The sequence below is a fragment of the Castor canadensis genome, chromosome 17, assembly GCF_047511655.1.
Source record: "Castor canadensis chromosome 17, mCasCan1.hap1v2, whole genome shotgun sequence".
Lineage (NCBI taxonomy): Eukaryota > Metazoa > Chordata > Mammalia > Rodentia > Castoridae > Castor > Castor canadensis.
This window is the reverse complement of record NC_133402.1, coordinates 49769537-49784939: the sequence shown is the minus strand read 5'-3', so window position 1 is coordinate 49784939 and position 15403 is coordinate 49769537. Positions and strand designations below refer to the sequence as shown.

The 15403-nt window shown below is 52.5% G+C and overlaps 1 protein-coding gene and 1 long non-coding RNA gene across 2 annotated transcripts; one reads left to right on the top strand and one right to left on the bottom strand.

The window, feature by feature from the left end:
• Window positions 1-2679: 2679 nt before the first annotated feature.
• Camkv (CaM kinase like vesicle associated) lies at window positions 2680-14143 on the top strand. The gene is made up of 11 exons (XM_020173465.2): window positions 2680-2866; window positions 9796-9904; window positions 10017-10148; window positions 10314-10388; window positions 10606-10744; window positions 10885-11005; window positions 11135-11210; window positions 11299-11435; window positions 11602-11680; window positions 11879-11966; window positions 12249-14143. Exons 2-11 carry the CDS (start codon window positions 9810-9812, stop codon window positions 12834-12836), a joined length of 1530 nt encoding a protein of 509 aa, XP_020029054.1. The 5' UTR covers window positions 2680-2866; window positions 9796-9809; the 3' UTR covers window positions 12837-14143.
• Window positions 3394-15388, bottom strand: LOC109692692 (uncharacterized). Its single transcript, XR_002212971.2, has 4 exons — window positions 14987-15388; window positions 11110-11319; window positions 9974-10073; window positions 3394-9483 (listed from the first exon to the last, which is right to left on the bottom strand). It is a non-coding gene; the product is annotated as an uncharacterized lncRNA (long non-coding RNA).
• Window positions 15389-15403: the final 15 nt, after the last annotated feature.

Below are 15403 nucleotides of genomic sequence, written 5' to 3'. Positions count from 1 at the left end.
GGGTTCTCGTCAGAGTCTGGGCTTCTTGGGGAGGCTTATGTGGTAACACAGCTACCTCCTAGAGTTTTAACCTTGGCTGGAGCTCTACCAGAGTTAGTAGGGGCTTTGTCAACTAGCCAGAGTATAAGGACATAGAAGTACTGGCCTTTGGTACCCAAGGAAAGGAGTGAAGAGGACATACAAGTTCCAGATCCTGGATGGGAGGCATGACCTGAGCTGGGGAATGTGGCTCTGGCCTGCTCTGTAGACTCTGTGGATATTGAAGCTCACGTCTTACTGCCCCTTTGACTTCCTAGCTTTGCTGGGAGCTAGAACTATAAATTCTGAGCTTCCTTCTCCTCCCTAGTCTCCAGTCTGCAGCTTCTTTCTGCAGGGTGGCCAGGTAGTCCTCAGGAGGATTCATACAGAAGCCACTGAGCAATGCCAATGTCAACTACCTTTGCTCCTGTTTCAAACTCTACTGTGTGCTGAAGGGACTTCCACCATGTCTGTCCCCTGACCCTGTCTGACTTTGAATAGGAAAGGCAGAAACAAAGCTTGAGGTTGTCCCAGTCCATGACTTAGAAGAGCTGCAAGGATGGCATTTGGCTGGTGTTACTACCCCCTGCCTAGAGGGTAGCTGGAGGCTGAAGCTTAAACACTGGAGCTGGTCCTACCTTGCCTGTGTCTCCCTGAATGGAGGCTGAGGGACAAACCGTGCTTTCAAATTGCCCTCAACAAATGACAAAGAGTTGTGTACCCTCACACACACCTGAAAGGAAGGGGCTGCCCTGGTGGGGACCTTGGAAACAGCCAATGATGTATGGTCATTATGATTCTGCCCACTCTCCCCTGGGCATGGTCCAGTTCCTTCCCTTGTTTTACTCTCACAGCCTAATTCAGCCTCCACAATCTTGAGACTTGAGTCAGGGAGGAAGGGGACCCACAGCTCTAGGAACTAGCTACAGCATACTTGCACACGTGCCAGCAAGCATGCCTGAGTGCACATGGAATGCAGACACACGTGCCCCTGGGCACCAGTGCATACACTGTGCTGTTGCCATCTCCCTTGGCATAAGAGAGCATACACGTGTGCACACACATCCTGCCACGTGCTGTCACCCACATGCACACAGTGTGCACAGGACCAAGAAGAGATGGAGTACTGCCAGCAGCAGGCAACGCTCTAAGGAGCCACCCCTTCCCCTGCCTATAAATCCCCATTCCAGTTTCTTCTTGCTCCCCTACCCCCATGCCTGGATAGACATGATTCTCAGGAATTATAGAAAACGTACCGCACGTGGGGTCAGCAAGCCATGGCTTGGCTCCCCTAAATAACTCAGAGGCCCATTGTGTTAAAGAGTAGGCAGATGACAGGAAGGACTGAGTGCCAGGCCATTCACTCATTCATTCTGTAGACATTAGCTGAGCATACTGAGATGAAAAATAGGCTCTGCCTGCACATGCCCAGCTTGCCAGGAGATCCTATCCAGCAGTGGTGTGGGTACCATGACCAAGACCACCCAGAACCCAGGAAGCCCAGAGGCAGTGGCGCCTGGCCTAGAGGAGGTGACCTAAAGCCAGGGAAGGATGTAAAGGGCACCTTAATACTCCTCTGGAGGAAGATATTGAGGCTTCTTATTTGAGACAGTCATTTCTCAGCTTTCCAGCCCCAACTTTATTTGGACAGTTCTTCCTGTCATCAGCCCTGGGTAGCCATGCAGGAGACCCCTACTCAACATGGTTGAGGATTTGAGAATGACCCCTTTCCTGCCAGGGCAATGTAAAGAGGCTCACTGGGAAGAATAGGGTGGGAGTTGGAGCCCATCTCCAGACACCAAAAGGCCTAAATCTGAGCTTTTGATACTCAGGATTTGTGAGGGTAGTGGGGCAGGTATTGGGTCCATGTGCCTCCCTGACAAAGGACAGAAACATAGCTAAGGACTTTATGCAATGTGGCTTCCTAGCAGTTCTGCGCTTCCTCCCTCCAATAAGGGACCAAGCCTAGTGGGACACCTGAGTGCCACAGTTCAATAGCCCCCATTTTCCAGCCCAGGCCACCTGGGTGATGCTGCTTCATGAAGTGTTTGAGGGTGATTAGATTGGGAAGAAAAGCAGAGCCCGTACCACATCATAGATAACTTTTATATTTTGGAAAATTCAGAGCCATACAGAATGGGGCAGACTGGACGGCCACCCTAGTTGGGACTTAAGGTTGGGAAAGACTTTGGCCTTGCTAGGGTTGGGAGAAGGGTAGTCTGGAGCCCTCATTGTGTTATCCTCTGACCACTCGCACACACACACCTGCGTTTACTGCTCCTAGCTAAGGGATGGCCTAGCAACTGCCCATGTGATTCCTCTAAGTGGGTCCAGTGCTTTGGGTCAGGTTTGGGGAGCTGGGCAGGGCTCCGGTCCCTGGAGACTACTGCCAGCCAAGAGACTTCTATGTAGCTCTAGGACTCAGGTTTTTTTCCAACTCCCCACCTCTGAACCCCCTACATCGGGCATAGGAAAGGCCTTCCCGCTCCTGTTGCCAGGTTGGGAGTATGAGGGCCTAAGGGAGCCGATGAGAGCCTAGTGAGTTCTCACCAGCTTCACCGCTAACCCGCGTGCGCCCTCCCTAGAGTGGGATTCCAGTCTCCAGTTCCGCCAGGGTGGGGGCGGGCCCTGCTTAAGAGGCCCCGCCCCCAGCCCGCCCCCGGCCCGGGGTGCGAATCCACTGCCGGAGAGCGACTGGCGATGCTGGAGGTTCGCGAGCCGAAGCGGCTGCAGCTGGCGCCGCGTCTGCCCCGCGTGCCCGGAGCGGATTCTGAACGCCGCCCCCGGAACCCTCGGCGCCCTGCTGAGCCCGCGATCGCTGCCTCCCTGTGACAGACCAGCGTTGCAGGTGCGAGGCAGGGAGGGCTGGGCCTGGGGGGCGGGCGCCTCCTGGACGCACGTTGAGGGGGCCTTGGGGGATTGTTTTCCTGACTAGAGATTTGGGGCGCAGAGTGCGCGGGAGCGCAGAGAGGGTTCGGGGTCCCAGCGGGGGCACCTCGCGCGGACTCTGCAGATCCAGCGGGTGGCATGCGGGGTCGGGCTAAAGTTCCCCTTTACCTCGGATGGCCCAGGGGTCCCAGGGGAAGCCTCTGCGGCTCCAAATTGTGCCAACATGAGCCCTTGAAGATCCGTAGTGCCCCGTGAGGATAGGGGCCAAGGGCTGAGCCGTTCCTCCCCGCTCCCAGTGCCGCCTCCAGCCCCTCCCAACTGCCCCTGGGCCCCCACCCTCCGGTTCAGCAGTCACTAATTTCCATGACAACGGAGAGTTCTTTATGGGCGACATCCCAGAGGGGGTTGGGCGGGGCTGCTGCGGGGTTGGGGGAGGAGGTTCCAAGCCCTGTGAATCAGTAGCCCCTTAGCCAAGTTACGGCTTCCAACCCCTCTCCTGAGGGCTAGTTGGGGGTCCAGTGCACGGACCCACGTGCTTAGTGTGGGTGCGGGGCGCACATGTTCCTGCTCGGAGGTGCGGGACTTGGTGCTCACACGTGTGCCTCCCGCATGTGTGTTGCTGTGCCAGCGGGGGCGAACCAGCAGCATTGGGGAAGGGGGTCAGGGAGGCACCATGGTAGAGAGCAGAGTCCCTGGTTGGGGTAGGGGAGACAGAGGGCGAGCTTCTACCTTCCCCAGCTTGTACTGTCTGGCAGAGACCCTGGGCTTTTGACTCCCAGCCCCCCAAAGCTCTGCCAACTGCTTTTGTCCGCACCTCCAGGCAGAGCCTGCTCCACCAGGTTCCTTCCTAGAGAACAGGGCCCTTTTTTCCCTCACCAAAAGCTCAGTCTGCACTAGTCTAGCCCATCTGCACAGTACCCCCACCTCAAGTTCAGCTTTGAGCACCCCAAGACCACCTTTGGAGACCTGGTGCTCTCCTCCCTTTCCCCTCAGAATTGATTCCTGCCAGATTCAGTGACTTCTGGGCCTCAGTTTCTTCAACTGGTAAATTTGTGTCTTCACTCCCCTCCGAGTGCGGATGGTTCCCAGGGTGGGGCAAGGGTCTTCCTTTCATCATTTTGTGTGGAATCCCAAGTGCTGGAAGCGGACTTTACACATATCTGCAGCTGGCCCTCCTCTCTAGCCCTATGCCCTGGCCATCACTCACAGGCAGATGGACAGTCCTCTGCCATGGGAGAAGACTATGATCTTTGTACAGGGAAACTGAGGCATGGGGAGAGGTGGTGTAATGCAGTTGTTATTCTGTTTCTGGGTTGCTTGCCGTGCTGTTTTTGGTCCTCCTGACAAGATCTGCGGTGGGAGGGTGGGGGTGGGGAATAGGGAATTGGTGACAGGATGAAGCTGAGCTACAAGAGGTGCCCTGGGTTCAGCTGGACCAGCTGGGAAGGATTATAAAGGGAAGCAGGCAGGTCTCTGAGCCTCATTTCCATCCTCCCATGCTTGTGCCTTCAACATGTTGGATTTCCCTTATCTAAATTGCCATAATGATAGGGAGAGAGACTGGGAGATTGCAACAGCTGTCCTCTTCCCCACCAAGAGGCCCCAAGAAGCTGACCTCTTTTTGCTATGTCTCCCACGCCAAGATCAGTGTATGTTTGGGTGATACAGGAGGGTTCAGTCTTGGAAGTTCAGATACCAGTAGTCCTGGCCCAGAGGTTCAGTGCTCATGGCCATGGAGGCCTTAAGAGCACTGCTGAGCACCCTGAGACCCCTTCACAACCCCCTGCCTACATACCCTTTGGTCTGTGTGCTTTTTAGTCTGTTGCCTCCTTGCTCCTCTTCCATTACAGATTCTGCCTTTGCCTTTCTGTGTCTCTGCCTCTCTATTTAATAGAGAGACTTTAAATCTCTCAGTCTCCCCACCTCCCCTTCTTTGTTAGGGACCAGGGTATGGGGCAGAAGACAGGACAAAGTGTCAGGAAGTTCTTGAAGAAAGAACCTGACAGACACCTCTTCCCTCCCCCTCCCCTTGTTTTAAAACTTCCATCCTTATATCAACACTTCACTCCAGTGCCTTCCTCTGTAGTTCCCCTCCTCCAACCAGAGGGAAAGAGGGCCTCCAGTGGATTCTCTTTTGGGCTTCAAAGATTGGGACTCCAGGTCTTGAGGCCAGGGGCAGTTGGCTCTTGCTTTTTTTTTTTTTTTTTTTTTTAGTGGTACTGGGGTTTGAACTCAGGGCCTCACACTTGCTAGGCAGACGCTTTACCTCTGAGCCACTCCACCAGCCCTGGCTCTTGCTTCTGCATGCATGTTAACGGCTGAACTTTTTGGAGCTAGCACTGGATTGCAAGCCCATGCCCAAGAATAGGGGAGACCATACTCCTTTGCTAAGTGGAGCGAGTAAGCCCCAGGAACTGTTGATGGTGATTCAGCTGGTGCCCAGAGAGGGCAGCCCCCTGTCCAGTCTTTTGAAGCAGTTGCATAGTGGACTAGAAACTTGTCTCTGTTTCCTGCTACCAGATTCTGTGAGGAAGTTTCTGAGGTCTCAGCTATGATTGCTAAACAGGGCTTGGATCTGGGCATGTCCATTGCAGCAAGAAACCAAACCCTAGTCCCTGAGGAGAGCAGAGGAAGGGAGGGGGTGCCTGCAGGCTGGTGTTCACAGCTGCCACTAAATTGGGAGGTGTTGCCTACAGTCGTTGGGAGGCCTCCAGGCCCATGCTGGCCTCTGGAGATTTACTGCAAGCTCTAGAGCTCCGTATGGCAGGAGATAGGGCAGCAGGAAACTCTGCTTATGGCCTATGAAAGGTGAGGCCTGAACCAGATTGACCCCAGGGGGTTAGGGGAAAGGACCCTTATGTGGGGCCTTTTGACCTGTTCCACTTGGGCTTCCCCTGGGTTAGACTTGACTAAAGATGCAGTTGAACCCCTAGGGGACCCTGCATTACTAAGGCACCAAGGGACAGAAGCTCCCTCAGGGCTGCCTAAGGCTGTAATCCCTGAGGTCCCAGGATCAGGTACTAACTGGGAAGGGCTGGGCCTTCAGGTTCCCAGAGCCAGCTAGAGTGAAGGGCAGTGGCAGAGCCAGGCTCTGCATTGCCCTCAAACTCCCTTTGGGACACACCGCTTATTTCCTCTGCAGAGAAGGAAGGGAGCCATGTCTCTAGGAAAATAGCTGCTGTGGGGCTCCTGTGCCCTTTTTGGGCCAATGTGGATCTGACCTGAGGTAGAGTCCAGGTTCTGTGTCACTGGAAGGAGAGCTCTTTATTGTTTGGTGTTGGGTCTGGGCTATGGGGGTCTGCCTGTCCTCCTACCATTCTTGGAGCTATCACTGCTATCACTTGGCTGCTCCTTCAGCTTTGGGGCCAGGGTCCCTTTTGTTACAGACAAGCTCCAGGAACTTGGTACACACAACCCATAGCCTTCCATAGAGCAGTAGATGGTGGAGTGGGTGGGGGTGGAAGGGATGAAGGTGCTATTTGGAAGCATGGCACCTCTTTCTCCTCTCTTCACCTTGGAACCAGGTCTATAGGTATAAGTGAGTTCAGTTAGACTGGTGAGGAGGGTAGTAATTGGATGAGATCCAGGCAGCCATATTAGGAGGTGAGGCAGATCCATTCCAACACTGAGGCCTATAGGACATGGCTTCAGGGTGATGTTACTATAAGCTTTCCATGAGAGAGCCCCTAAGACTAGCTGTGGATTCCTGTGGGTATGAGTGCATATGCGTAGTCAAAAGCTGGGACCAGGATCAGAGACAGGCGTACACAAAACCTCCCACCCACGCCATACTGGCAGAGGCTATGGCAAGAGCTGTTGGAATGGGGAGGGGGGTGGAGGTTCTCAGGGAAGGGCCATTTTACATCTGACTTGGAGCATCAGGATTGTTTTAGACAATTTGTTGTACAGACAACCTTATAATGTCAGAAATCACAAAGAAAAGATCCAGCCCTGATCTCAACATTTTGGTCATGTGGAGGCTGTTCCAAGGGATGCCAAAGTGGGTAGTGCCCTTGCCAGTGCCCACACTTCCTGCCATTGAGTGGACACAGTCGAGCTGGAGAGTCACCTGTTGTTGGACATTTAAGTACTTGCTGATTTTTTTTTTAATGTTATAAATAAATCTGCTGTGACAAATAGGATTCTGATGGGAAGCTTTGGGGGAAGGGCATTTGTGTCAGATGTAATGGTTTAAGGAAAGCACAGAGGAGGGGTTCATGTCCCTGTCTGCCTTCCTGGGAGAGCTGCAGGCTGAGGTACCACCCTTCTGCCCAGTTTATGGCCCTCAGATTCCACCCCAGGAGTGTAATCACTGCCCATTAGAGTGGATAAAGACCAATGCAGTCCTCCCTCAGATATCATGGCATGAAGATGGGTGATTAGCAGTGGTGGATACTTTGTTCTGAGCTATGAGAATGGGATTCCAGCCACATGCTCCTCCCAAGCAAATTCAGGAGCAGGGATGTGGCTATGGTGGCAAAGAAACACAGTCGGTGATGTCTTCAAAGCCTCTTTTGTTTGCCTCTGCAATGTTTCACTAGATGGCTTAAGCCCTGACTTGAATCACACTGATGAAATGTATTTGTATTCCCTAAGCCCAAGCAATCCAGATTAAGGAGTTGTGGAATTTCTTTCTTAGTGCTGAGGGCACATTTGAGGGAGGACTTCCAGGGCTGTGACCCCTGGGAATTGGGTGGCTGGCCTTTGTCTGGGGGGAAGTGATTAACAGAGCTACCCATGAGACTTGTCTGGGTCCTGGCTTTTGGCCCCAGCTGTCAGAGTCCCTCTTACCAACTACTCCCATTAGGAATGGCTTCCTCCTTTCTCCGTTACCCGAAGGCTGTGAGGGCCTTTGGGTAGCATCTAGGTACCCAAGGCCCCAACCCAGGTCCCATATACAGCAAGTACTGCTGGTTAGTACGGAGGGAGCACCTGCACAGTCAGAGAGGCAGAGTAGTTTCAGTGCAGCCTCAGTGCAGAGCTTGCTATAGTTATAGGTTCACACCAACCAGGTCTGTAAAGGTCTAGACACAACCACCCCTCTCCTCCCACCTCTGAACAAGAGCAGCTAGTGCCTTTTCCTTTGGATGCTGGAGTCAGTGCCCAGCACCACAGTTGAAGATTGGGCTGTAACTGGCAGAGTTGCCAACCTGTGGGGCACTGTGCTGCAGGTGCACAGAGTGCCTGGAGTGCACTAAGCCAGCTGTAGCTGGTCGGGGGCCTCATACCTGGATTCCTGTAGGCTCTGGTAGTAAAGCACTCGGCAGACTTGCGTTGCTTTTCCTGACCATCACCCCTGCATTACTTCTGACAAATCCTTCCTCTCCAAGGTCTATCCTTAATACTGCCTCTCCACCCAGATTGGAACTTCTCCTGCTGAGGAATGCCCCAGACACCATGCCTGAGTGCAGTATTTACTAAATCAATCAAAGTAATCATAGTAAAAGTTCTAACAGAATATTAATAAGCAAAAGGTATAAATCAGCTGGGCATGGTAGAACATGCCTATAATCCCAGCACTCAGGAGACTGTGGTAGGAGAACTGTGAGTTCAAGGCCAGCCTGGGTTACAAAGTGAGTTTGAAATCAATCTGTGCTATATAGCAAGATTCTGTCTCAATAAAACAAACAGCCTGGAGTGTCTGTCTAGCAAGCTCAAGGTCCTGAGTTTGAATACCAGTACCACCAAAAAAAAGAAAAACAAACAAAAAAGGTCAGCAGTGGTAGTCCCAGCACTCAGGAGCCAAAGGCAGGCTCTGTCTCAAACAAACAAACACAAAGTATAAATTTGCCCCTTCAACGTCCAATTTTTTGTCCCAAAGAGAACTCTTATTTCTTTTGGTGTCTTTTGTGAAAAGTTTGTGAGTGCACACCACTTTATGAACTTTTAAAACTTACTCAAATAGCTTCACCCTCTGCTTACTATCCTATCCCTTGCTTTTTCACTTAACTGTCTTATATTGGTGTACTTTATTCTTTTCAATAGCCAGCTAGTATACTTTAGTATGGATGGCCCTAATTATTCTTAAAATTTTTGAAATACAAGAAAAATTTGGGAATCTCTCAAAAATTTAGATGTACACATTTACATGTAATTATCAAGCACACACCTATGTAACTACCACTTAGGTTCAGAAACAGTCCCTCCAGAGCCCCCCCCCCACCTCTCACTGTCCTAACTCAATCACTACCCTCCATTCTCTTGGAAGGAACCATTATCTGTAGTTCCTTTATTTTCATTGCAGTATAATATTCATCTGTATGACTCTATCACAATACATTCTGCTGGTGATAAATATTTATGCTGTTTCCAACTTTTGGCAATTATGGATATGGACACTATAGGAGCATACTTATACAAGTGTTCTGAGGCACAAACATATGCATTTCTGTGGAGCAAATATTTAGGATTACACAGGGCATGTTTGTTTAACCAAACTGGTTTTCAATGGGGAGAGCTGCCCTCTATTAGCAGTGTTCTTGTTTTCCACATCTTCCCCAAAACTTGGGATCTCCAGATCTTCAGAGATAAATATTTGGTGAATGGGTGATTTCAGCCCCTTCGTCTGGGAAATAGCTGAAATTTAAAGAATTTTTTTGATTATTGCTTTTAAGTGTGTATAATGCAAAACTATCCCCTGATATGTCAGCTTAGTGTATTTTTCCTTAGTTGGAGGCTGTTGTAGTTTAGCCAACCACATTGAATGACTGGATGTGTGGCCAGAAAACCAGTTTAAGTCTATGTCTGCCTATCCTCAGGCAGCCCCTGCTGGTGCCATCTCTAAGCCTGGCTTGGCCTGAGCCAGGCTCGGGTTTTCCAAAGGCAGATTCAATGTTGTGGGGAGAAATGAAGAGTAGTACAGCTGACCAGACCCCATCCTTCCTACAGCTTAGAGCCTGGCAATGCCGTTTGGGTGTGTGACTCTGGGTGACAAGAAGAACTATAACCAGCCATCAGAGGTGACTGACAGATATGATTTGGGACAGGTCATCAAGACGTGAGTGCTGGGCCTGTTGGGCAAAGGCGGTGGGTAGGCAAGGGCTGGGGAGAAGGGAGAGGAATATACCTTATGCTAAGGCCAGGGCTGAACAGAGTACCTCTTGCTGCAGCGAGGAGTTCTGTGAAATCTTCCGGGCCAAGGACAAGACGACTGGCAAACTGCACACCTGCAAGAAATTCCAGAAGCGAGATGGTCGCAAGGTGCGGAAGGCAGCCAAGAATGAGATCGGCATCCTCAAGATGTGAGTGTGAGGCTTGGAGGTAGAGTGGGATAGAGGTAGTAGGAAAGGGCTTACGGGCAGGAGGCTTAAGGCAGTACCTGCCTTTGGCCAGTTAGTCTTCTGTGGCCACTTCAATGACCAGAACCTCTCCCAGTCCTAACTACTGGTTCCTCCTCCTGCTGCCAGGGTGAAGCATCCCAACATTCTGCAACTGGTAGATGTGTTTGTGACCCGCAAGGAATACTTCATCTTCCTGGAGCTGTGAGTGTGGGTCTGAGGTCCCAAAATTCCCCAATCCCTAAGGCCTTTACTTGTCCCTCTGTTTGCAGCTAAGGAAAGCCCCCCCCTTTCTGGACCTTTGGGGTCCCAAGTCCCTGTGCCTTGCCCAGCCAGCTGCCTGGTGCAGGCAGCCCTCCCAAATGTTCCTGCCCTACCCCCGATCCTGACCACACCGGGCTCAGGGGCTGGTGTCCCTCAGGGCCACGGGGAGGGAGGTGTTTGACTGGATCCTGGACCAGGGCTACTACTCGGAGCGAGACACGAGCAACGTGGTGCGGCAGGTCCTGGAGGCTGTGGCCTACTTGCACTCACTCAAGATTGTGCACAGGAACCTCAAGGTGAGGCCAGGGCCAGAGTCATGGGTGACTTGGCAGCCAGGTTGGGGCTGGGGTGGGCAACGTATCGGGGCCTTGGTCCAGCCTCTAAATTTATGATATCTTCTTTTGCCCACTCATAATGCCATTCTTGGCTGGAGCAGCTGGAGAACCTAGTTTATTACAATCGACTGAAGAACTCAAAGATTGTCATCAGCGACTTTCACCTAGCTAAGCTGGAGAATGGCCTGATCAAGGAGCCCTGTGGGACCCCAGAGTATCTGGGCAAGCAGGGATGGGGGCGGGTAGGAGGGTTGGGAATGGAGGGCAACCTTCCTCCCAGAAAGTGGGTATGGATGGTTCTGTACCTGGCCACATCTGATACTGACCAGCACATGGATACTGTATTTATAGCCCCAGAGGTGGTAGGCCGGCAACGGTATGGACGCCCTGTGGACTGCTGGGCCATTGGTGTCATCATGTACATCCTGTGAGTGGATGGCAGACAGGTGGACTTGCAGTTGGGTGGGATGAGGTCCTGTGTGTATGGCCATCCTGGGTGACCATTCCCCTTGCAGGCTTTCAGGCAATCCACCCTTCTATGAGGAGGTAGAAGAAGATGATTATGAGAACCATGATAAGAATCTCTTCCGTAAGATCCTGGCTGGTGACTATGAGTTTGACTCTCCATACTGGGATGATATTTCTCAGGCAGGTGAGGAGGTACCCAGCATGAGGGTAGAAAGTGTAGGGTGGTAGGGAGGGAGGCACTGCCCTCAGCTGCTTCTGCTGGATTCTGCTCCTGCCCCCCAGTCCACTCATCACATCTAGACAATGAGATGGGGCGCCCATGCCTAGCTCCTCCCTGGCTTTGTCCCCAGCCAAAGACCTGGTCACAAGGCTGATGGAGGTGGAGCAAGACCAGCGCATCACTGCAGAAGAGGCCATTTCCCATGAATGGTGAGCAGGGCCCAGGAAAGGATGGAGAGGCCAGGGTTCTCTTGACTTCTGTACCCCTCATAACTAGAAGCCTCTATCCTTTAGGCCTTGGATGGGTGGGGGCATTCAGAGCTCAGGCCAGCCCAGAGGCTCTGATCCCACATGGGAAGGGCTGAGCAGAGTCTCCACAAAGGCACATACCACTTGTACCCTTTCTAGGATTTCTGGCAACGCTGCGTCTGATAAGAACATCAAGGATGGTGTCTGTGCCCAGATTGAAAAGAACTTTGCCAGGGCCAAGTGGAAGGTAAGGTTTGATGGCTCTCTTTTTTGGCCCTGTCCCAAGTGCTTCTTCTGGCACCCACAGTTTCTTGCCTGCACCACACCCCTACAGCTGAACACAAACTTAGGCCATCAGATGTGGCTGTAGTTCCCATTTACCTTCAATGGGAATACTGAGCAGCTGGGTTCCTGGCCTTGGGTGGTGAGAGGCAGCTGGGACACCATGGAAGGGGCTGGGTTTGGCCATTGCCAAGGAATGGATCCAGCCATCCTCACCCTGAGCCTTTCTCCACTATCCTCCTTTCAGAAGGCTGTCCGAGTGACCACCCTCATGAAACGGCTCCGGGCACCGGAGCAATCTGGCACAGCTGCAGCCCAGTCTGCCTCAGCCACAGACACTGCTACCCCTGGGGCTGCAGGTGGGGCCATAGCTGCAGCTGCAAGTGGAGCCGCCTCAGCCTCTGGGGGCAGTGCTACTGCAGCCACAGAGGATGATGCTGTGCATGTTGCCAAGAGTGATAATGTAGCCTCTGCAGACCGTAGTGCCACTCCAGCCACAGATGGCAGTACCACCCCAGCCACTGATGGCAGTGTCACCCCAGCCACTGATGGAAGCATCACCCCAGCCACTGATGGGAGTGTCACTCCAGCCACTGACAGGAGCGCTACTCCAGCCACTGATGGGAGAGCCACACCAGCCACAGAAGAGAGCATGGTGCCCACCATCCAAAGCAGTGCCACACCAGCTGCCAAGGCAGCTGCCACCCCTGAGCCGGCTATGGCCCAGCCGGACAGCACAGCCCTAGAGGGTGCCACAGGCCAGGCTCCACCCTCTAGTAAAGGGGGAGAATCTGCTGGCTTTGCCCAGGAGTTTCAGAGGAAGGAGACCAGCTGAGTGGGCAGCCTGCTGGGGGTTTTGAGGGATGGGCAGAAGGGAGGGAGAGTAGATGAGGGGCTTCTCACTGTACATAAGTCACTGGCATGATGCCCTTGCTCCCCCAAGCCCCCCCATCCCAGTGGGGCATGTCTGGGGGCCACAGGAGAGCAGTCTTCTTTGCATATGTGTGTGAGTGGTGGGCAGGCCAGAGGCAGGGCCAGCCCCAGCCCCTGCATGGATTCCTTGTGGCTTTTCTGTCTTATGCTAGCTTCACCAGTTTCTGTTTCTTGTGGGATGCTGCTTTAGGGATACTCAGGGGGTCCTTGCTCTCCTTTCCCTTCCCTTCCTGCTTTATCATTCCCCGAGACAGGCCCTGCAAAGCCCTATATTTTCCTGGGCCCTAAATTGAGTGGCCTTGCCCTGAGAGCTGGTCCTCCAGCGAGGCCCTGTCAGCGGTCTTAGGCTCCTGCACATGAAGGTGTGTACCTGTGGTGTGTGGGCTGCTCTAGGAGTAGACACCGGCTGGTATAGAGGATGCAGAAATCTAGGGTAGTGCGCTTTAAGTCAAGATCGGTCACATGGCTAGGGGCACTGCATTCTAGCTGTGGGGGTCCTCAGAAGTGAGAGAGAATGAGTAGGAGGGCAGAAGCTTCCATCTTTGTCCCTGGAAAGGCCCTCCTAAGACCCTTGTGTTATTTCTTTGCCCTCCTGAGTCCTGTATTAGGTTGCCATGTGCTCTGATCCTCATACACCTCTAAGGGAAAGGAGGAGCAATTAGAATGTGACAGTGAGACCAGGCACTCAGTGCCCCAGCTTGGCTTGGTTCTTATCCTGGGCCAAACAGGGAGGGATGATATACCCATGCTCTTCCTAAATGCCCACCCCACACAGGCTCAGTCCATAATTTTTTTTCCATCCTGGGGGCCCTGCTGCATGGCTGTTCATCACAGTCTGCTCTGGGGGGTTTGCCCTTCACAGGGGCAGATTTTCTGCTCTTAGTTCAACAACAATATGGAGAGGCTCCTTCTCTATTTCTATTGCTGCTATCAGAGGCCCAGGTGCCTCTGAGCCTCGTTAAGTTGCTTTTGCTGGGATGAGGAAATAGAATAAGACTTCCCAGTTCCCTGAGGGAGGCTCCTGACAGGTGCCCTTTGTCAGACCCTACCACAGCCTGGACAGGCAGCCACACTGGTCCTCGCCCTTGCTCGGCACTCCGTTGTGGTCCTGCCCTTCTCCCTGCATGCCTATGGGTCTGCTCTGGTATGTGAAGGTTGGTGGGCTGTGTGCCTGCTAAACCTGGCAAATAAACGTCACCCTGCAAAGCCTCTGGCCACCCTCTCGCCTTTGCTTCCTCTGTCCTACCGGGGAGGAGCCCCTGGAAGGCAGTGGGGAGGGAAGAGGCTGGGAGCAGGTTCACAGGTAGTAATTGCTGCTCGGTGGGTTGCTTAGGCTGAGAGTGAAGGTCCTCCACAAGTATGTTCTTAGACGTTGGTGATGAGGATCCTCTGGACTCTAGAAATCCATGTGGGTGGTATGTCCTGGGCTAGGTTTGGGGCAAGCAATATCCCCTGAGCTGAGAATTCAAGGGCTGCTGTTCCAACTCTTACTGACCAAGGAGCCTTTTGTTTTATCTTGGGCGTAGAGCTGGAACCCACCCAGGGCCAACCACTATAGCGTCAAACCTTCCTCATGGCCAAAGTGAGCTTCCCTGGGCTGGGGAGAGGGTGGGAATTGCACAAAGGTTCTGTGCTTCTGTGTATTGATTCCTACCACTTGTGGACACCTGTGCTTTCCACATAGGCCCAAAGGACTTCACTGTCTTCAGATGGAACATATCAGCTTTATTATTATGGGGCTCTGCATAAGGTTTCTTCTGGGGAGAGGGAGTAATACTACTTTGAAAGAGAAAAAAAAAAAAAAAGCGTGAAAATCCCTAAGGAGATTTGCTCCAGCTCCGAGGAGTCTCGGTGTTGCTGATTTTTCAGGGAGGACCTCAAAGATAAACTTCTCTGATGTGGGAATAATAAAAGGGGTTTGTTAGTCCCTGGTCTTTGAAGCCTCTGTTCCTCCAAAACTGCAATATTACTATAGATAGTCCCGGGTACGATGGATCCTGGGAGGTGAGAGTTAAAGATATTTATCCCTAATTGAGGATCATTAGATCTTACCTGGATAAAGCCAAGGTTAGTGGGTGACTTTAATGGATCAGGATGTAGGTGTTCATCTTCCCAAGTTCACCCATAATCGAAGGCTGAAAGGGGTGGGACATTCTTTCGATATGGGAACTATGGGCTGCCAGCTTAGGATCCAGCACTGCCTGGAGTCCCTCATCAGGACCGTTGTCCCATTCCCTTGCGACTTCAGTCTTGATTGTCCAGAAAGAAGTGAGGAGTCCAGGACTGGTCCACCTCGTACCTGCTCTAGTTTGGGACAACACTCATTCTTGCCGGGTAAAGGGCCCAGTTTACAGCGTCGCTGCCTTCTGCCCTATCCAAAGCAGCAATTGCTCGGGAAGCTCCCGCAGAACCCTTCCCTGGAGAGGCCGGGATGCTACTTGCCATCTGTCCCAAGATGCTCTACGATCT